At 42.3% G+C, this 22,620-nt stretch overlaps 1 protein-coding gene across 7 annotated transcripts in view; it reads right to left on the bottom strand.

Annotated features, from left to right (window-relative positions):
• Window positions 1–22,620, bottom strand: part of ADGRL3 (adhesion G protein-coupled receptor L3) — a 480,889-nt gene that overhangs the window by 204,028 nt on the left and 254,241 nt on the right. For all 7 annotated transcript variants that reach the window (XM_056489462.1, XM_056489463.1, XM_056489464.1 and 4 more), the window contains exon 5: window positions 1,477–1,586. In XM_056489462.1, the coding sequence (XP_056345437.1) occupies window positions 1,477–1,586 (110 nt within the window). The remainder of the gene's footprint in view (window positions 1–1,476; window positions 1,587–22,620) is intronic.

The following is a 22,620-nucleotide window of genomic DNA, read 5'->3' as shown; positions in this document are numbered from 1 at the left end:
TACCAGCCCAGTCTCTGGAGGGAACAGCATACCCTCATGCTAATCATAAATCACAAGGAAATACAACCTGCTGTGATAAGTTGAAACCAATCTTCCCTAACCCTTCCCATGCACAGTGTTGCTTCTGAAATGAAAAGCCTCATTTAGAGTGGAATAACTCCACACTATAATTTGGAGTATATTCTGCTTGATAGGGCAGACCCTAATCCCTGATGTCAATCTTTCCACAGGTTTAATAGCTCACCCCATAAAAAGTATTCCATTGCTGCATTTAGAAGCTTCACAGTTCTGTTTAGAAAAATCAAATACGGACACACTGAGACCGCTGCCAGCAGAGTATCCAAGTCTCTCAACAGAGAGGTCCCCTTTACTCAGAGAGGTGGTCCTGCAATTTCACAGAAGCCAAACAGCACACAGTCTTCCCAGGCTGTGGCAGCAGGCACGTGGCCACCTCCTGCCTGAGGGATGGGGACCACCCCAGGGGCTGTAAGCTCTGCTTCCCTCTGGACAGGGTGCCTGGCATTGCTCAGCCACGTCTGCTCTCCTGCAGCCATGCCTGAGGCAACAAAGATGGTCTCAGTCCTCCAGCCACACTCTGGGTTTCAGCAAACTGATGCCTCCTGCTGCTCTCTATATGACATCCTGGGTTAAAGCATACATTCCCATACCTGCTTTATTATTTTGAGAGGTGTGCTATAAGCAGCTTTGGCCTGCTCAAACAGAAAACCTGGAAGTGGCGCTGTTATTCACCACTCAGCTCCCTACAACTGCTAATAAAAAGTGCACTTCTCATATTATCATTGCTATTTCCTTTTCCAGGTATGCCCTTTCTGGCAGTAGGGCCTTAACTGCATGTAAAAAATTTGGTTTCTACAGAAAGCAAATTCTGAGGTACACAACCTCTTGTAACTCTGAATTGCCCACTTGGCACATATTGCTGAGATCTCAGGTGACTGGCTTTCTACCCTCAAAATTTCAGTCTAAATGGCTTGCCTGTAATTTGCCTTCATAACTTTGGAAGCTTACAAATTAGTATTTTTCTACCATCAAACATCAAATTACCCAAAGCAATAGCTTCCTACCTCCTTGGTGATACAATACTGTATTTAAGGCACTTATCAGATGCCACCAATTACATGGACATAGGTCAGTTGAATCACGCTGCTGTATGATTACAAGCATAAACCCCTAAAGAGAAGCTGTAGGCTAGCAATACTGCTTCACTCCTCTGGTCTGCTTTCTCTAATGGTGTTTCCCAAGTGTTTCCCAAAAGATGATATGTCACTGTTATGTTGTACAACACAGGACATTATTAGGATATTTTTAACCTAAGCACAAACCTGACACAGAGAACCATTTTTCATATCTTATCAGCTCAGTCTCATACGATGCACGTGGCCTGCTCAGGGCTGGCCCAGTCTCCACAATAAACCTCTACTGAAAAAAAAACAAGTGCAAATACATCAAGATACATACTGTAAGGGACACACTCGTACTGCACTTCCAGGTACTTGTAGGTCCCAGGGCAGGGGTCTGGAAACACGTCGGGGCCGGCAACAACCGCGCACTGGGTCCGGTTACTGCACCTGCAGAGCAACAGAGATGAGAGTCAGAGAGCAGCTGGGTGACCCTCCAGCGTTGAAAAGATGCAGGAGCCAGGACTTCAGGACTCCAGCATCAGCTGGGGAAGCTCAGCAGTGAGCATGCACATGCTGATGGCAGTCACCAACATCTTCATCAGCTTATTACCAAAAATAAAGAGACATAGTGGCACAACCCTTCCCCTCCAGGAGATATTTCTTTAAGGCCAGCAGCCTCACCAAATAAAATGCAAGGACTAAACCAACAATGGTGTCAAAAAATATTCATTGCATCTTTTATAGCAGACATGACAGTATGTTTTGCAATGTTTTTATAAAGTGTTCCCACAAAACCAGTTATCTTATGTAACACTGCTTAAGCCAAAACAAAGACTAGAAACAGCAACACTTGAGTGGGAGGAAAAAAAAATCACCAAATAAGCTGTCTAAAAACCAAAATAATGTTTTTCATCCAAGGCCTGTTAGGGAAACTTCCCAGTCTGATCATTCACAAGACAACACCCTTGCATTAGGCACAAATGGCTAAGTTTTATTGCATCATTCTGCCCAGCATGGATGCATCTCCTGATATGAGATACTTTTTCCAAAAAGCTTGTTCTCTGCAAGAAGACACACAAGAAGGAATGAGCCTGCCTGCTGCAGTAAGCATCTTTCAGTTTAAGAGCACACACACACACAGAGTTTGGGTTCTGCAATGCTCTTCCTGAGGCATATACAGGTCCATGGCTGACTTGTGCATGTGTAGAAATCCACATTTGCCCCTGATTTCATGGGACAAGCACCTCTAATGTACAACTGGTGATGCAAAAATATTTAGCAAACAGCGATTCTATAGAGAAAAATCTTCTGCTTCTTTGTTTGTTTAAAGAAAAAGAGAGAAATATTATTAGTCTTTGATTTTTCTGCTTTTGCATGTCAGAAAGAGACCTCCTAAGGGCCAGACCACTGCATTTATTTTCTTTAGGATTCTGCCTCCTCTGATGTGAAATGGGACCCCTGACCCTCCTGCTCTTCTGACAGAAGTTATGACCTCCAGCACAGAATTCATTTAGGTCTGCAGTGGAAATGCTTTGTATTTACCTGAGGCTACAGTTTGTCAGCCTTAATGCAGATTTTATTTGAGCCTATAAATTAAAATTGATTCATTAGCGACTGCCTTAAGCTGCCTAATTTCTTTAATTTTATGGAAAGAATAATAAGAGCTGATACGCCTGCTCATCAGGCTGTTTTGCTGGATACCAGATGATCCAGAGGGCTGGGACATTCTCCTGTTTTCCAGCTGAAAGACAACAGTTATCACAGCAAGTGACTAGTTTTATTATACAGAGAGAAAAATAATTTTCTTAACAAAAAAGATAACTGTCCTCACCCATGCTGGGATATGACATATAGCTCGGACCATGCAAGTGGGCAGTTTTCCAGGAGAGGCTTTGAACATCATCCAAAATTTCACTTTCAACAAAATTCCTTCACTGGGCTCAATGTGCCTTTCAAAAAGCAATATCACTGGTCTAATCAATAGTCTTCCTGGCTGAAGGGACAGCACTGGCCACATTACACAGAATAACAGCAATGGATCAAAGATACCTTTCAAAATCATGAGTAGGGATCCAGAATTATGAGGAACTGGAGGTGGGAGGAGGAACAAACGCATTTAGGGTTCATCTGTGTTGTTTTCTTTCTGTTTGCTAGGAAGCATTTGCTTTGAATGGTCAAGCACTTCCTTGTGGCCTTTTTTTTTTTTTTTTTGTTTTATACAAGAACTTGGACACATAAAACAGAAGTGAAAACAAACAACCTGGAAAGGTCTGTGAAGAACTCAACCTTCTCTCTTTTTCACTCTCCTTTCCTATGGGCAGCAAAACTGCATTTGGCATTTTGAGCTTTCTTTTATCATCCCAGGCTGAAACACACAAGTTCCTCATTCTAGCACATAAGGGATGATGGCAATTTACACTAAAAAACATAGGAACAAACCTAATGCCTGTTCAATGAACTATTACTGTCACACATCAGGCTATGGAAATTTTAAGGGGAGAAAGAGGTAAAAACCACTCATCATTAAAGCTCTGGTTGCTCTGCTTTTGCTCATACAATTTATCCCTTTTACAACAGCTTCTTGGTCCCTTCAGTTTTGTCATATTTCTCTCCAGACTGATTAAAGGCCCAGGTGACACTAAGTGACATGCAAGAAGTGACACAGGAAAGGAAATGTGCAAAAGATGAAGAATCTGTAGCCTTGAAAATGACAGGCAGAAAAACCATAATGTGTTCATGCCATACTCAATTTCCAGCAAACCAGGCCATGAGCTCTTCCTTGTAAATCACAGGATTTTACATGGAATCTTGGGATTTCTTGACACCTGGGTCTTGGCAATACTCACTCCAAACTCCTGCAAGTTGTGAGGCTCATTGCTGGTTACTGACCTTCCCAGTAAATGCAGCAAGCATCTTTTTTTTTTTTTTTTTTTTTTTTTTTTAATTCTTGTTTTTCTTCTGTCATGTCCTGCCTGTCAGTGCCCACCCCACTCCACTCCCTTTATTTTGTGTTTGATTTTTCTCTCTTTTCTTGAAGGAAGATCTTTGCCAGCTACTGGAGGTACAGTTTGCAGTGAGAACCAGCACTGCACCAGCTGGTATGAAGCTGATAAGTATGAATTTGTCTCCTCTACACAATCACAGAAACACCACCCATCTCCCTCAGGCTATACAGCAGGAACAGAAGCTCTGCATCACCCTGGATGCCTCTCCAATAGTGCAGGAACTGCTGGCTTTAGCATAACTGTACCCCAGGAAACTACAGTCACCTCTTTCACATCCATCTATATCTCTTATTACCACCTTTACACAAGCACCTCTTATTTCTAGCACTGATTCATCAACTCCTTCAAAGAAAACCACTCTTCTTTCCCCATCATTGCTCTCAAACTACAACTTTTCCAAGCAATCCCTGGCCTCTTGGAGTATTTCCTCATTCTCCATATGTTTTGATGCCAAGCAAACAAGAAAAGGGTGAGAGGACTCTGGGAATTCAGGGGACCAGACAGACAATTCTATGCTATTACAAAAAAAAAAAACAGGTTTTATTTTATTAGTTGTCCAGCATTTTAAAGGCAAATTTTCTGGATACAGAGGAGAACTGAAGTAGGCCCTCAAGTGGTTTTAGTTCACCTTGTTGTTGTTATTATGAAATATGACAAGAAATACGTAGCTTTGTGTGTGTGTGTGTTGGTTTGTTTATTTTGCAGTCCTTATTTCTGCCTACCATCATTCCCCTTTCCCCATAACATTCCCTGTTATGCCCTGAAGTGCAAGGGGGGCACATGAGTAAAGACACTCAAAGACCCTCTCCATGTCTTGGGCCACCTCCATAATTGCTGCTGGGATTTGTGGACACTTTCCCTGAACCAACAGTGTCCATACAGCTCAACAAGACCAACCAAGAGGGCAGAAACCAAAGCAAAACCCAAGCTCAGCATTTTCAGCCTGACTTGAGACACTGATTCCTGTCTGTTCCTCTATGTTCAGGAAAAGAGAATACTCCAAATCCTCCTAAAAGTCAGTCCAAGGCACTTGGCAGCCTTTAAGCATCCATCATCTTATAAATATAAGTTCATGTTATTCACATCTATGTTTTGGAGAGGGAAAAAATCACACTACTGGGAAAAGTGTAAATTGTTGCAGTTTCAAGATTATTTAAAAAAAAAAAAAAAAAAAAAGGACAAAAACACAGAAAGAAGAAAGGAGGTGGTGGTGGTTCCCTATGCATTCTTTCCAGCTGCATTTATTCCCACTTGTTAAGACCCCCATTTTGTCTTTCTACCTGGATATGTGGAAAAGTATTTAACTAGAAGCAAGGTGACAATCCAGTGTAATAAATACACTGTATCAGAAAACATGGATTATTTTTGCAGATCTTCTCCCAGTTCCAGTGGAAAATTACTTTTAGGAGTTTTAATGTGAAAAAGGAATAGTATTTCATATGTCATTTGTTTTGCATTTATAGCAGTGGGACTGTAGGAAACATTTGAGTTTAGGACCAGCTGCAGGGCTCAACTCTGCTTACAATTCAGACTTTAACTAAAAACAACACCAAAACTTCATTCCCCTTTCAGCAAACTTCCATTCCTTCTCCCTGGAAATATTTTTATGATTTTTTTAAGTGACAAGGTCATCCTGTGATACAGCAAAGCAGAAACACTTTAGACATAAACAGCTGCTTATTCTGGCTGTGGTTTTTTGGCTTTATTTTTTTGGTGCTGACATTGTTAATATATTTAGCAAGAAATAAAGGAAAAAAGATAATAATTTGGCAGTTTGTTTTTGAGCTTTCCAGAAACTTTTGAAGCAGAGACATCAGGCTAGACATGTCTGGGTCAATATGTTTGCCAGAACAAAAATGCAAAGGCAGCATCAAATAAAAGATCAATCCACAGAGGTAGGCACTTGTCATGCTAGGGACGTAAGGAGAAGAATAACCAGAATCCATGCACAGCTCCACAACAAGCCTAGAGGCTCAAACACTGATTTCATCCCAACACACACCCTCCTCCTCCTTACCCTCCAAAAACAAGCCCTGCAGGGTTGAAGTACCAATTTCTGCAACATCAGAAGCTCCTGTGAACATGGCACAGTGGAGCCTGCTGCAAACGGGGAGGCCACCTGCCCTCCTCTGAATCCACAGATTGTCAGAGTCCAAACTAGGGTGTTAAACACTCTGAAGATTGAAAAACTTCCCATCCATGAACTCAGATTTGTACAGCATGTACTGAGCTGCCATATCCAGCCCATGCTCTGCTAGCACACCCTGCCCATAGCTGGTGCTACCTTCTGCCTACAGCAGCTTCCAACAAGGGATCCTTAATGCCCACATGTGCCAACCAAACCACCTGCCTGCGTTTCAGGCTGCCAAAAATACAGGTACTCTTCCTCTCTGCCCTCAGCTCAAACACCTACTTTACACAGACTTCATTTTTTTCTGCAAAGACAAGGCAGCCATCATGTGCCCAGGCACGCTAATATAGCCAAGACATCAATATCCAAACCTCTTTCTCAAGGTCTATTATGCTTTTCTAATGGTTTTACAGTAACAGACAGACTTAATTCATTATCCTTCATGGCAATGCTGCAAGACATCCTTTTCCTTCCCTGGAACACAAAAATCTCCTCTCTGGATGAGTGCTTTAAGAAAGAAGCTGTCACAGCAAATAAGTCAGCTAGGAGTGTGTTCTCCCCTGTCAATATATGGTATTTCCAAATCAGCCCTTTAGGAAGAGCCAAGAGGAAAAAATAATAATAATAATAATGCCTTGGAGAAAGTAAACAGAAAGCAAACAGAAATATCACTAAAAAGTGGAGCTCACGTGATGGGTTGGAAATAAGAGGGAAAATAAAAAAAAACAAAAAAAAACAAAACACACAAGCAGAGAAGAGAGGCAGTGGAGAGTGGAGAACAGAACTGTAAGCCCTGAGAAAAGACTTGGGTTCAGCACATTTGCTTTCAGTAATATGCTGCACAAAAGCAAAGCTAAATCCTCCACCTGTTTAGCTTCCAGAAACAAAGAATTCCTCAACAGAATCTTTTTTTCTGCCTCTGCAAAACCTTAAAAGCAAAGCATCTAATGACAGGGAGATGAAAATCCAGTTTCTCTAGCATTTTTCTCATTATGAATGGGCCTTTTTATTGATCTTTCAGAGCACTGAGAGGCTGGCTTTCCAACCTCTGCTGCGATATAATTATCTGCGGTGTTTAATGCTAGCACAGACGAGTCCCACTGCACAGTGCATTTTGTTGTTTTATTGACGGGTTTTAATTATCCAGGTGCTAGAGCTGTCAGATAGGCTGCTGCTTATGTGATCAGACTAATACAAGATGAGGCAGAGCACTCTAATTGCAGCCTCACTGAGTGCCTTTGTGCAGATATGCCAACGAGATACATTTAAACTGCTATGATTATTGTAAAATCTTACACAGTCTGATGGGAAAGGAGTCCTCTTTCTATAGCTCCAGCCTATTTCATTCCCCTTGTTATTATTTGATATTGAGCAAAGGAAAATTGAAGGAAAACAAGCCTCCAAAACCACCCCAAAACACCAGAAAAATCTTGCAGAGCCAAACCAGATACGAGCTGCAAAGGTCACCAAAGGGACTACATTGATATGTTATGGAGAGCCTGGGAGCAAGAAGGAAAACAGGTCCTGGAAATACATTAAATACCAGTTTTACACAGTAAAAAAAACCAAAACAAAAAAATAATTGCACTGTTTCAACCCATTGATAAGGCCCTTAAAACTTAACGAGAGGCATTTAATAGCAAATTCACAAGATTTAAGAGTTTTCAATAAAAATTTGGGGCAGCCCTGAACATGGTCTATCTGCTCAGCTGCCAGGTACTCCCCAGGCCAGAAAGCTCAGGTCTAGGGCAGGACCTGCCAGAAGGGAAGATGTGATTCATTACCAACCTCCAAATTAGAGTTGCCCCAAGCAACAGAAGATTTTCCTCCTGTGCTTCATGCAATGTCTCTTACATTTTATAGCTTCCTTGGATTTCTTTCACCCCATCTCCTTGCAATTAGCATCCCTGCAGCTGCAGGAAACCTGAATGCAAGCCTGGTGAAAGAGACTCTCATCCTGGAACCAAGGACAACACCCCAACAATCTGCCTGAGCCATTGGGTGCACCTGGACAAAAAGTCTGGGTCAGTGTGGAACAGATCTGCACTGAGCACATCTGGAGCGGTCATGGTGTTGCTCCAGCTGCAGGGAGATGAGGACACAAGCAAGGCCAGGCTAACATTACTGCATGGCCCTCAGGGCTAAACACCACACCAGCCAGGCCTTAGGACTGCAAAGCTCATCTTTTAAAGAACTACATCTGCCCTTTTACAGGTACTCTAGTTTTTCCAACTCCATAAACTTCTGTAGCAGCCTAATAAAAAACCACTTTACAAAACACTGTCGGGGTATCTGGAGAGGAGAGCAAATACCTAAAACAAACCAACCAATAAAAGGCTCATCAGTTTAGCCAGACTTAACAGTAGTTAAAATAACTGTGAACAGAAAACAATCTGGTTTTTAATTTGGGCTAGGAGGTCAAATTAAAGGCTAAGGGAGATCTGGGCTGAATTTCAGCTGGCACTCCACATTACTTTGACATTACTTTGTCTTCATTGCCATTTTAACACAAGTCAATGTGAGTTAAAGCCCATTTTTTCTTCTTAAATGCAGCTGCCCAGAGCTGGGACAGCCAGAGCAAGCTGAAATGGGTTATTTTCTCTACAATAGCTCTGAAGTGTGTTCAGACCCTCAGTCTCCCATTACCTGCCTGTCCACTGAGCCTGCAGCACGGGAGTGATGCTCTGCCTGACACCAAGGTGCTGCAGCCCTGTGAGCTACAAACTGGCTGAGCAGAAACCAAATTTGAACATGAATATTTAGAAACATTTAAAATATATTAACAAAAAAAAAAAAAAAAATTCCATCCTGTTTTCAAAGGAAAATCCAGTATTACTCTCACGGCATCCCTCTTTGCTAATTGTCACGTTACTGCTGCCATTTACTGTCACCACCCAGTGCCCCCATCCCAGCCACTCAACAGCTCCTGCAAAAGATAAAACTGAAATCAGAGAATACTGTCTCTAAAGGGGCTGAAGTAATCTGTATGCATGGGCTGGTAGGTTTAACATATTAGCCTTTCACCTCTGCAAATAGGGTTAAAGAAAGGTTTGGGGCCAAAATAATTTGTACTGCACTCCATCTCAAATTTGACATAATAACTGAATGACACAAAAATGAACACGTCCAAACAGTGCAGAAGGTCAAAGCTGGGCCAACTCCCTGATGAACTAAAGAGTGAGTCAAAGGCACACAGGCAGTTCTGCTTCCATAACCCAGAGCAACACCTCTCTTCATTGCTCTTGTCAATAATACTGAGGTGATTTTTAAGAAAAGATCCATAGATTTTAGCTAAGGTGGCAACTGTCCCTCAGCCTCTTGGGGGGGAAGGAGACAGCAGGGTACAGTAAGCATCCTGACTAAATGAAACACAGGATCAACATGGGACAGATTGTGACCTTAGAACCATGGCTAAAGCATTTCAGACAAAAAGATGGTATTAGTGAGTAAAGAAACAGCCTCCAACAGCCTGCCACATCGTGTGCTATGCATACAGAATCTGTTCATGGTCCCTGATTTTGTGCAGCACCTCGTGCAAAGGAGACTTGGCCCTCTCTGTGCCTCAGGCATTAAAGCAAGGCAAATAATAATCAGAAACAAAATGAATTTTCGCAAAAAAACAACCCTGAAATGAACTAAGTATGTTATTCAATATTCAAAAGTGATTTCTTTTTTTATTTTGTTCCAACACAACCAATGCTGCCTCTTTGATCTCCAGCCCAAAGCTTGAATAAAGGCAGTCTGCACTTTGATTCTAAGCTCCAGAGAAATCACAATGTCACAAAACCTTCATACGCTCCCCAGCTCCGCATTGCCCAACCAAAGCACATTCAGAACAAAACACTAAGGGGGAAAAAAAAGCTAAAATTCAAATGTATTGAAACCACCGTTGTGAAATTGCTCAAAATGTCTAAACATAGCACTGAACGTTTTGTGGCTGCATGCAGAAACATAGGAAGGGATGGAAGGAAGCATTTTTAAAAACATATGTCCAGCAGCTCCAGAGAGGGTTTCTTACACTGTGTTCAGCACTAGGCTGGGCAAAGTCTGATCACACACCTCTACCCTCTCAACCCCCCCATTCCTTCCACACTTGTCCTTCCCTTGGGCAATTTTCAGCACATCCATCCATCCATCCATCCATCCATCCATCCATCCATCCATCCATCCATCCATCCATCCATCTCTTATCAGCTGTATATCCCACCAGCTCTTCTTCCTCACTCTCTGGTCACCATCCTGACAGGGACACCACCTGTTCATTACATACCTTATCTGACTTTAAAACACATGTTTAAAAAACAGAGATTTGGCTAACAAAAACTCATTTGAGAAAAAGTCTGATAGGAAAAGGGCCTCTTAACATCTGCAGGACAACAGCTGGTAGGAACAGGGCTTCTGCAAAACCTCAAGTCTTCTTTGTGACAACATGGAAAATACTTTGTTAGGAGAGGATTCACTATTTCATAATTCAGAGCCCGCCTGAGAATTAAAGAATTAAACTCTCTGTACGTAAGACAGCTTCCTTTGAGGAAGCTAAACTCAAAAGCCAAGTTTTCCATAAAGTCTCTTCCTCCCACCAGGGCTGGATTCTTCCAAAAGAGCTCAGTTCTTCCTAGAGGAGCTACAAAAAGGCACAGCTGTTGGAGTATGGCCTGGGACTCCTCAATTCTCATGGGGAGCAGATGAAGCTGACAGCTATTAAGCATTTTTCAGGCAGCAGGCTGTGTCACAGAGTGCCTACTGTGGTAATCCAACCCAGAGAGTTCCATAGGAGGGAAAAAAAAAGAAAAAAAGAGAAAAAAAAAAAAAAAAAAGCCTGCACAGGATTGTATGGGAGCCTTAGGTGGGGCAAAAACTGGGAAATCCACATTCCAGAGTATGGAGCATGTCTCTGACAAGTCAGCTTTAAAATATGTGACTGATGTTGCTCAGACATACTAGCTGAAGTCCAGGGAGATGGATGAAAGGGTAAGGATGCAGGATAAATTCATCAGATGTCTCCATAAATCATTTCTATAGTTAACATTTGTTCTCTGCTTTTCATTACTTACATTTCTAAAGCCACTGGGTGCCTTGCTGCAGCGGATCTAATAAAAAGGAAGATAAATTTTAACATCCCTTTTTGAAACATGTTAAAATGATCTAGCTTTCTTTTGAATGTTAATGGCAAGCATTACAAGAAACACAATGTCTCAAAACAATTCACTGGGGCTGCTGGAAGAGAAAGCAGAGTCTCACTGTAGCCTGGAAATTCACAGCCCTGGTCACCACCCTGACTGGTTTAAAAGATTTTATTTCTGGCCCTAATGTTTTGGGCAGCTTTGTCACTGAAACCTGCCATTGCTTTGCTCAGACTCTCTGACTCAAGGGCGAAATTCCATACTTGAGAAGAGAAGGGAATATTTTTGGAGACTGGCAGTTTGGAAAAGAAACTGAGCTGCCTGACAGCTGTTTGGAGACATGGGATGCCAGAGGGATCCCAGTGGAGCATACAGGATTACACACACACACACACAGAAAATCATTAAAGTTTCTGTCTCTAAAGTTTCTCATGTAATGAAAGGAAGCGAGGGGGATATCTGGAGAATTCTTGGGTTATATTAACAGCTAATGATCCTCCCTTTGCCCAGAGCACACCCCGGGAAACTCCCAGGCAGTGATGGGGGGACCCACAGAAGTGCCAGGGTGTCTGTGCAGTGTGGAGAGGGGGAGCAGGGAGTGATGTCCCTCCAGCTCTCCAGCTCCATCCCCAAGGGAATCAAGCTGGGAGCCTGCTGTTGCATGGCTGGAGCTGTTCTACAACAGAAGCAAGGACCTTTGTAACTGAGTTTAATCCGTCGCAGGTTAAACAAAACAAATGACTGCACAAGTGAGCAATTAAAGAGCATTCCACAGCCAGCCCTGGAAGAGCCTGGCCATTGATTAATTAGGTTCAAAGGGCCAAGGCTAACCTCACAGTCCCCCTGAGAAAGAGACCACTTAGCCCCTTCTAAGAGAGAAACAAAAAAAAAAAAAAAAAAAGGAAATAAAATATCAGCATTCCTATTTAACACTGGAGCATTAGTTAAACGGCTGCTAAAGCAGCGAAACAATTACTTGGGACTGATCTACATCCAGCTGTATTGTTTTATTACATTCAGGAGAAACTTAATTAAGCTTCTGTTACTTAATAAAAGCACAGTTTCTGCCATGCAAAGCCCTCAAATTTGTCACTGGGGTTTCCCAAGAGAGCATAGCTCCCACTATCACATGCCTCCTGCCTGCATTTGAAGGGTAAGAAGATGGAGGATATTTTCATGCATTAATGCTCCTTGGGGTGCTCTAGCTCTCTCTGCCAGCTGTCACCAGGATGGAGAGGACCACAGCCTCTGATACCTGCCCTGTTATCTGAGGAGACCTACGGGACACCTGAGCAACATGTTCTATTCCCAACCACATCATGGGTTATGTCATGAGTGATTCAGCATTGCCAGGAGGAAGGCATCAACTATTCACTGTACTGCAACAAGTGAAAAAGCAAGATGTTCCTGGAAAAAACAAACAAACCAACCCAAACATGCTGCTGGCCTTATAACTGCCCACACAGGCATGTTCCACATCCTAGGAAATTCAGAGTGATCAGTCCTTTAGAGGCACCACATACCATTAACAGGGTCTGAGCTGGGTAGCAGGAGTGCACAATCAAGGGTACTCCTATACTAAGAAAGCACATGAAGACTTTCAGCAGCTCATGCCATCAGAAAGACTCCCTCAAACCATCCACCCAAAGGCTGCCTGGAATATTAAGGTTTTAAAAGATTGCAAAACGTTTGTAAAAAGGACCGTGCCATACATGTGACCCACACTCATGGACTGCAACTCTGCCCAACTTCTCTACAAGATTATCAGCCACATACTACATCCTAGCCACCCTCTCCCTAAAATGCTGGCCTTGCCCTCCTCCTGCCCTCACACAAACAGCTCCTCTGCTCTGACTTACCAAAAGTCCAGTTTTGAGGAGAAAAATCTGTCCCCAGCTTTGTACAAGTAATGAAAGCAAGCACTTGAACTGCAAAGAGCCAGACAAAAACACTTACCAGCTGCCCAGACTCTCTGGACTTTTCACTGAACTGACTGTGGATGCTCAGACAAACTTTGGTGAGGTAATGGGAAAATTTCTCCCTAGTGAAGGAGAAAACACAAAAAAGTGTCCCTTGCTGAGCTGAGGCCATGGCTCGAGCAGCTTTTCAGCACTGGCACCATGACCAGAAAATGACTTCTGAGCACACCGACTCACGCCGTGCTTCCCAGCCAAGGGTAACTTGCCAACTGGCTTTTGGCCCTGCTGAACTCTCTGCTGGGTGCTTGTGACCCTGAAGTTGCTACTGGATGTTCTGTCACATCCAATTCCACATGTGCCCTACTGACATTTATATTTGTAAAGCTCCCTTTTCTTTCCAGGAGACAAAGGCAGGGGTGCAGAGGTGACAGCCACGCACCAAGCAGCAATTCCCCCAGCCACATGACACTGGGGCCCCTGCATCAGCTCAGCAGCTCACTGCAAGCAGCTGTTAATAATGCCATGACACCTCCCAGACTCCAAAATCACAAGAAGCTCTGAAGTCTGCACACTGCCAGGACCATTAGAGCCGAGCACGCTGGTCTGATGATGCTTGCAGCTGCTTTATCTCTGCTCTCTGAAGAAATTCACTGCCACAGATTCCCTTCTGTGGATCTGGAAGAACTGGATTTAATTCCATGGATGGCTGTAAAGATTTAATTGCCAGCCTGTAGCAGAGCACCTTTATGGTGGTGATGTCCAAACCTATTCTCCTTTGCAAGGGGCTCTGCTTTTTCTGAATAGTGACTTAAAATCCTGCAGTACTTAGGTAATCCATATTGCAGCCAGGCTGTAACAAGGGGCAATGGGGAACACATCTCAGGTGCTGGAGAGTATGCAGTCAGGTGTGAGGACATCTCAATTCACCTTTTGGGGTCAACAGAACTCTCCATATATTCACTACTGCTAACCCTGATTGCAACAAAATAATAGGTGAGTGACCACATTTTATTCTCTTTGTTAGTGTAAACACAAATTGCTTGTTAAGACACAACTGGCATCCAAATTCTCCCTTCTCTTTCTCAGCACATCTATCAAAAGTTAATTATCTTCCAAATGTTGAGAAGATGAGGCTTTTCCTCATCTGTGCTTTATCTTACTCCAGGCTTTTTGAAGTGTCATGTATAAATAGCCAATGCCCCTCATTGTACTGAATTAGCCAGTGCAGACATACGGACAGGGCTGAAAAAGTTCATTGTGAACAGACTGACAGACAAACCCTACAATATTGACTAAATAGGAAATTTCCTCTGTCCCAACCAGTCTCATCCTGTGTGCCACTCCCTGCAACCATGCAGCCTGGGAAGGAAAGAAATTTGGTTTTCCACCTAATGGCTACCACTCACCTGCTGTGGCCAGGAGCTGGGGCTTGATCCTGCAGCCTCTGCCTTTACAAATGCTCTGACAACCCTCAAAACACCAGCCAGCCTCATCTCATTCACTCAGCCACGACTGAGCAAATAAATAACACACTATTTATGCACTGCACACCATTTGTCAACCCATTTGTCATTTCTGATCTTTCATTGCTCATGCAGTAAAACTATGTGGGATTTTATTCAAACCTCCCTTGCAGGTGTGATGAATGCTTTATTTATACAGCAGCATTTCATCTCGTGGAACTGTTACTATGCATGTACAAGCCTTTAAGTCCCTGTGTGGTGTAAGTAGAAGGTGTAAAGACAGATGACAACTAGAGGCAGCACTGTAATTAAAGCCACAGGGGGAATCATGGATGGCTCAGCTAGAACTGGGCCATGCATGCCTGGGAAAACATACCACTTCAGATGAAGCATTCACTCTCCATCATCAGACAAGGGGAAAAACATGGACCAGCTCCCAAAGACCCTCTTAAAGGTCAGTGTGACAATATCTATCCATGCCCAGCTTATCAGAGCACCCACAGCATCAGCAATTGCTCTGCCCAGGGAGCACATTATTTCCAAGCCAATCATCTCCTCCTGCCAGAATTCCGGTCCAGAACTGAAAAACCTGGAAGGAGACACTCCTACAAATAACCAGCTATCAGCCATGAATACATTCCCTTGGGTGGTGTCTTCTAGTGGCCAAAAGCCCAGACAGAAGTGGCAAAGGAGCCCCTACTGAGATTTTTGTTGGGAGGCACAGTGACCCCATGGGGGACATCTTTGCTTTTTCACACCACTGGAAGCATGACACTGACCTCCCTGTGAAGTCTTTTAAGAGCCACAGAAGGAAAAAAAAATAAATTATATACTACTTTTATAAATATTTACTGACCTGGGAAATCTGCTGCCCAAACCTGCTGAGCTCTACAGGGTCTCTTGTGGAAGTAAAGCTCTGTTACAGTGAAGGGCATCAGAACCTTGCCTGGTTTCTCCTTGGCATCACAGCAAGGCTTGACTCGTGCCATGGAGCACACCAAATGCTCCCCTGGCTTACAGGAGGCCCTTCATAACCATTTGACACAAGTGGGGCTGCAGTAAAAAGAGTAAAGGATCAGCCCTGAACTGATCCCTTTGCTGGGAGGAACTTCCTTGACAGATTTTACTGTTCAAGCACAATCTAATCAGCTCCAGTATGATCTTCCTGGCAGCTCCTGTTTGCTTCAAATAAACCTGCAACATCTGTCATCAATTCTCATATTTTTGTGGGTGTGTGGTAAAGAAAAGGTGAAACAAACAGCTATGGACTAACTTCAGGCACCCTGATTTCAAACCACTCCTTTCTCTACTTTATTTTTAAAATTTAAGGGGTGGGTGGGATTCATACAAAACTGTGTAAATAGGCATCAGACTCATGTTTATTGCCTAAGCAATAGAAGATTAGAATTGACAAATGGAGAGGTTTTTGGAGACACAGATGCTACAATCATTTTAATATAATTTGGATTTCCAAATCAGTAATTACTCTATCACATATTTATAATTTTGTAGATGCTACTAGAAATGCTGATGTCTTTTTCTATGCATAGTAATGAGCAACAACAAGGGCTGTTAATATAAAGCCTGTAATGTTTGTATTCATATGTAAATAGGTTATGTAAACGTTTTAGACATTTCTCACTAAAACACTGAGTTCTAATCTAAGTGGCTCCATTCCTAAACTAGAAAATCACACTCTGCATAGAAATTGTTTACTAGTCTGTCAGCAAAGCAGCCAAAGCAGTGAGCTGAATTTATAGGGGGATTTTCATCTCCCCATTAGACACAACATCAGAGTAATTGACAACCTATAAATGTCCAGACAGATATGCAGGGTGTTATTCAGCAATTTGCTTGCACATGATGTCATACATATTCAGCACACGTGCACCTTTGGTGTTACACATGCACAAGCACAGGCACTGTTTTTGAGCACTGAGGAATGCAGTAGTGTTTGATTTAATTAAACTAATTTAGTTAAGCTGATACAAACCCTGGTTAAGAGCAACAGAATCAGTTTAGTTTCTACCTGCTCCTAATTGACTTATGATCTAACTGAGTAAGGTACATTAAAACACCAAAGCACGTCTCCAAGCAAGAGTAAATTACACAAATTTAAACCCACAACTTTAGTTAATTCCAAGTGATGTTAGGGATGGAAGAGAAAAAGGAAAAATAAACCAAAAACCAAAATTCTCTCCTCTTTGAACACCGTACTACTAACTCAGATTAACTTCAGTGCTACCTGCTCTCAACTCTGTAATACAGAGGGGGATCACATCTTGAGCCTTTTTCCTTGGTGTCTCTAACAAACCACATCCAGCCTCATCTTCTTCTCTTCTTGATTGTATATATTTGCAAAGATGATTTAGTGCCAGTAAAGGCTTTGGAAAGACAGTTCAGAGACTCCCAAGGCTCCAGCACAGCATATGAATAACTCCTATTCATAGAGGAGACAGTAGATGTCTTCTCTTCATCAGCAAAAATATAATGGAAATGACAACAAGGATGCAAACATCCTGCTGCTGCTGCAGCAATTCCCAGCATCTAGGGATAGTATTTTCAAGATCAGTTTAGTCCTTTGCTTTTGATGAGGCTCCCAAACACTGCCAGGGGCAGCTACTGGTGTTTTGATCTTGCCCTCTTCTGCCTTCCCTGCTCCTCCTTCAACCCCACTTTCCCTTTGTTCCACTTTGAAGCACTCTTACAGCACTTGTGGAATGGTGTTAACAATGAACTAGCCCAAGTGTATTTATATCTCGTGCAAACACAGCTTTGCTCATCCTGCCCTCTTCACCACTGCCTTCAAGCAAGGCCAAGTAACACCAGCCATGGCACGAAACACCAGGGAGAGAAAAGCTCGACATCCACAGCCAAGCACTTGAATTATTGTCATTTCCCTGGTGAGCCCCAGTGATGTGGGATGACCTGTGACAAACAAAGCAGTTTCCAGTGGAAACTGGGGGCAAAAGAAGGCAGATAGCTCTACAGGAAAAGCAGAATTTTTTTCAGGCCACAAGCATAGACTCTATTACTCCCCTGCCAAGAACTCACACGAGTAAAATTAAGAGGACTACAGACTAGGTCAGTAAATCCATGCCCACTTTGTTTCAAAGGACAGAATTTCATCCTGGTAAGGCTCTGTTTGTACAGTGGAATAACAATATTGATTTCAGCAGTTATTGCATTCCTCCAGTGCAGGAACACTGAAGTGAATCAAACCCCCTGTGGTTTTGCCCCTGTGATCACCTTTGTGCTAAGGGGTATTGGGATGCCCAGTGCTAAGAAACTGGGTCATAGGCTGCTTCAGATTTTTATTCCCATTCCTCTTGGAGGTGAAAAATGGTCAGCACTTTCTAGTGATAATGTAAGTGCTAAAACATGGTTGCACCAAAGGAAAACATGGGAGTGAAAGTTATTTTGCCTGTTCACCTGGAACTTGTTACATCAAGTGAAATTGCAGACAAACACTCAGAGCAAAATCAAAGCTCTCTGTTCCTGCTGGGGAACCTTCATCCATAAATTTTAGGAGGAAAATGTAAAAAATGGCACATTTGATCAGCTGCACTGGTGGTCTGACATCATTATGTCACTTAACTATAGCCGTACACTGATCAAATCTGATCAGATTTCTCATTACACAGCCTTTTCCAACAAGGATGATTATTTTTACTACATCAGCCCAGTGATCCCACCAGGGGACCAAACTTCTCCCTTAGTTTTAAAACACCATCCCTGACCTCATGAGTTTGCTGTCTAGCTTGCAGACTCTGCAATAGCATTGGTGCTCAAAATGATGTTCTGAAATCAGGGAAGCATTCAGGACCTTTGTGCCATCTGAGAGTGTCTGAAGGAGTCAGCCTCTGTCCAAGGTCTGCACAGGGAGCAAAGCCAGAAAATCACTTTAACTGTCCCTGTTAGAAGTATCACAAATAATGATGAATCTGGTTGAGTATTTGTGTTTTAAAAAACAATTCTTGCTTCATCAAAAGCTCTTTTTGGCATAGCCATATTCAAACTAACCTATACAACAACTTCATGAAGTAAATAAGGCTGGTAGGAGAAGGCTTGCTGCCTTTCATCCTCTCTGTGAAGTCAGTCACCCAGGCAAAACAAATTATTTACCAATAGGTTTGTGCTGAAATTAGGAGTCCTGGTGGTATGGCACAACTTCTTCCTATGCTGCATTTATAACTGCATTGGCAAAACACCTAGTGCAGACCAGCCTGCAGATCCCTGTTCACTGGTGTTTTCAGAGGATTCTGCCTCATGTCAGGAAAATCCTGTTCAGATTTAAAGATTCCTGTGGTGCCAATATATCCTTAAACATCTGCTCCTAAGACTATCCCTCTGCATTACTTCATAGCATAATTACAAAGGCACAAAGCTGGAGTATCCCTCACCACCCACTCCAAATCCTCTCTCACACTGCCTGCCTCTTCCCATATTTCCCTCCATTCCAGGCAAATCCTGATTACAGCAACACAAAGGGAATTGGACAACTTTGTTCAGATGCAGCCTGAACAGACTGAGCATTTGTATTCGTCAAAGCCTCTGCTTGACTTTTTAATTTATTTTTTTAATGTTAAACTAAGAAGGAGAAGTTTGAGACTATTTCACCAATTAAAAAAAGCACAGTGCACAAGATACTAAGAAACTCCATGCTCTCCCTTTCACATATATTGCTGCTATGTTTTTTTGCATAAGTGATTCTGCTCCAATTTATGTTTAGGTCCCTACTGAGTGATCCTAAATCCACCTGGCTGTGGGTGGAAGAGAAAGCATGAACAAAAAATGAACAAGGGAAAGGCTCCTAATTTCATACCATGATTCAGAGGGCAGAAAGGAACATTTGTCTTGTCAACTCGTCTGTTTAATCAAAGAATTTTAATCAAACTGTAATTCCAGAAGCCACAGGTTAATGTGGACAAACGATAAGAATAATTAAAGCACTCAAATAATCTGCAGCTCGTCTGTCATCAGCTCCTATGGACGCTGGAGGTTTGAGATACTTTTATCTTGCACATTTAGTGAGCCAGATCCATAGCAGGACTCAGTAAATAAAGATCCCAGGGAACTGTTGCTGATCCCTGATGAATGCAGAGCTATTACCTCCAAAGGCTGAGCTGTTCCAGTCTCCATGTTTCCACAGACACACATGCATCCACAGGAACAACCACTGTATTGTTTCTTATCAATGCAGTTAAATACAAAGAGTTGTCACAGCCAAATATTTTTGAGGCACTGTTTTCCCTTGGAAAATGATGAATTGTCAAATCAAAACTCTGTGTGGGAATATGTTGATTCACGTTGCCATTTAGGAAAAAACTTTCCAGTTTAAAATGTTTTATGTGCTCTTATTAAAATTAATTACATAGCTTTGAAAAGCAAAATATTCTGATTCAACAAACATTTCTTTCAGCAGAAAGTCAGTCTTCTGGACAATTTACAAGTGTTTGATCTAGTGTTGATTCAGAATTGTTTTACACTGTCACTGCAGTGGCAGAGATTCTTGTAGCAGTTGACTGCTCTCAGCAAAAGCCAAGTGATGTAGCCCTCTTTCACCATCTTCCAGTCTATCTCAAATTGAGGCGAGATCACTATATGGCTCTTCAGAGTGCATGTCTGCATGGTTTTGAGAGTTACCACACAGCCACTGATCTTCACCAGCTCACTGGCCAGCCACAGCCCTTCGTTGGTCCTCAATTCTGGACACTCACAGAATTTCAGAACACTGTCTGAGTAGATTTGTGAGCATTAAAACCCAAAAACAAACACACATGAGACACTGATTGAACTACAGCCTAGGAGGAAAAATGCCAGAGACAATCCAAGCCTTTTGCAAGCAGCAGGCTCATGAAAAAAGATGATTTCAGGTTGGTCCAACTGCATTGTAATGCCTTTGAAAATTAGCAGTTGCACACTGTTTCTGAGGCACAGCCTGCTCCTGCTGCTGCCTTTCAGTGTTGCTGAACTCCATTTGGCTGATTTCTGAGGGAAGTCCCACAATTAGGACACAGCACTTGAAATTCCACAGGGCTGAGGGGAATTAAGTATTTCTCTGACAGTGGGGGGAAAAAAAAATAGAAAACAAACAGTGAGCCCGAAGGAGCTCCTTCCTACTCTGCAGAGAAGTTGAACTCGTATCTGCTTACCAGGCTGAGGGAGGATAGAGAGGTTCAAGTTGCAGGGCATTCTTTATGGTGTAAGAAAGGCCCCTTGTGAAGGAACCTGCAGAAAAATCTATGAGGAAGGGTAAAACAGAGTTGCTGAGCACAAAAACCTAGATGATGTTACTACAAATGAAATGAAGGTTTAAGTGTTGTTTCACAAGACTGCCAAAGAAGGTTTGGAAAATGAAGAAGTGGCCACTGGAAAAGTGAGAAAATTATCAATGCCATTCCACCTACACTGTTAATGGCAAGATTTGTACTGACAGAAGATTAAAGTCTACATCTCCCAGTAACTCAGGAGATCCAGAGGGACCAAAAAACCAAATCAATGAGGTGACCTCTTAGGGATGTTTGGAGAGCTGCAGCAGGCACAAGAAGACAAGGAAATCTTTATTAATTTGCCCAAAAATGCACTCATAGTCAACAGCACAGACATTTTAGCTTATGCCTCCAAACATCAAGACTATGAATTGAAACCAAAGCATAAGTATAGACAGACTGCAAACTTTTTAAGAATTAAGGGTTACAACTGTTTGGTTACAAAGGTAGTCATTTTATATTTTTGTCTCAAGTTTGTCCTTCAGTCACTCTTGTGAAATGGAAATGTGCTGCCAGGACCAATTTATTACCTAACACGTTGCAACAGCTACTGCTATTCATTAGGAGATGCTACAGCAGTGTTTATTCAAACATTCAATAAGAGCAATTTCACTTCCCACCTTAGATTGTTTGTTCAGGTACACAGTGATATTGATGCTAGCAGGCATCAAGTTAAAAATCACACATTAGAAACATAAGCTTCCACCTGTTTTACCCTTGTGTTTTATCACTGCAGATCAGATAAATCAAAGCAGTGATTTTTTTTTTTTTTCCTTTATTCTGCTCTTAAGCATATTCTACTGTATGTTGTTTTCACTTGGGTCAGGAGATGGCTATATAATACATTAGACATTTGCTTTTGCAGACTTGGGAAGGAATTTAATCAGTACATGAATGAGGCTTAAAGAAACAGAAAGCTTCCTAATGCAAATGCAGCTGTGACTGATAAGAAGGACAATGGACAGAAATCCTTGACTTGATTAACTTAGTGACCTAGAAAGAGGGATGTGTCTCATTCCAGCAGGGCAGAACAGAGGAACACTCATTAACTGTTCCTTTCAGCTGAAAGGATCGGCAGCACTCACTTCCGCACCCAAAGGAGCCATTCACCAGAAACTTGGACACACTAGGGAAGCCTTTCTTTCAGTTTCTGGCTGCACAAAGTCGAACAGAGGTACAGACTTCACATAAATAAATGTCTTTCTCTCTCCCCCTCTCCCTCTCTCGCTCCCTGCTTTGGCTTTTCAGATGGTTCAGCTGGTCCTAAACCACATACAGTAAGAAAGATTATTTCAAAAGGACTTGATTCACTTTGATGTGTTTTTTTTGTTTTAATGGGATGACTTTTCTAAAGACACACAAAAATTCCTAACTATTTCATATCTGCACACACACTGTGTACATCTGCCCGGTAATTGTACAGGAAAGAGCAGAACTCAGCCAGGCTAATCTTAGTAAGACCTTTAATAATACTCCAGATATATCTTACACCTTTCAAAACCCTGTGGACAGCAGCTAATTAAATCTCTCAACACTGTTCTGGTACAGATGGGTTAAGAGCAGCTATC

The sequence above is a fragment of the Oenanthe melanoleuca genome, chromosome 4 (genome assembly GCF_029582105.1).
Source record: "Oenanthe melanoleuca isolate GR-GAL-2019-014 chromosome 4, OMel1.0, whole genome shotgun sequence".
In the NCBI taxonomy this organism is placed as follows: domain Eukaryota; kingdom Metazoa; phylum Chordata; class Aves; order Passeriformes; family Muscicapidae; genus Oenanthe; species Oenanthe melanoleuca.
Note: the sequence above shows the minus strand (reverse complement) of the source record. Positions and strands in the feature narration are given on the sequence as shown.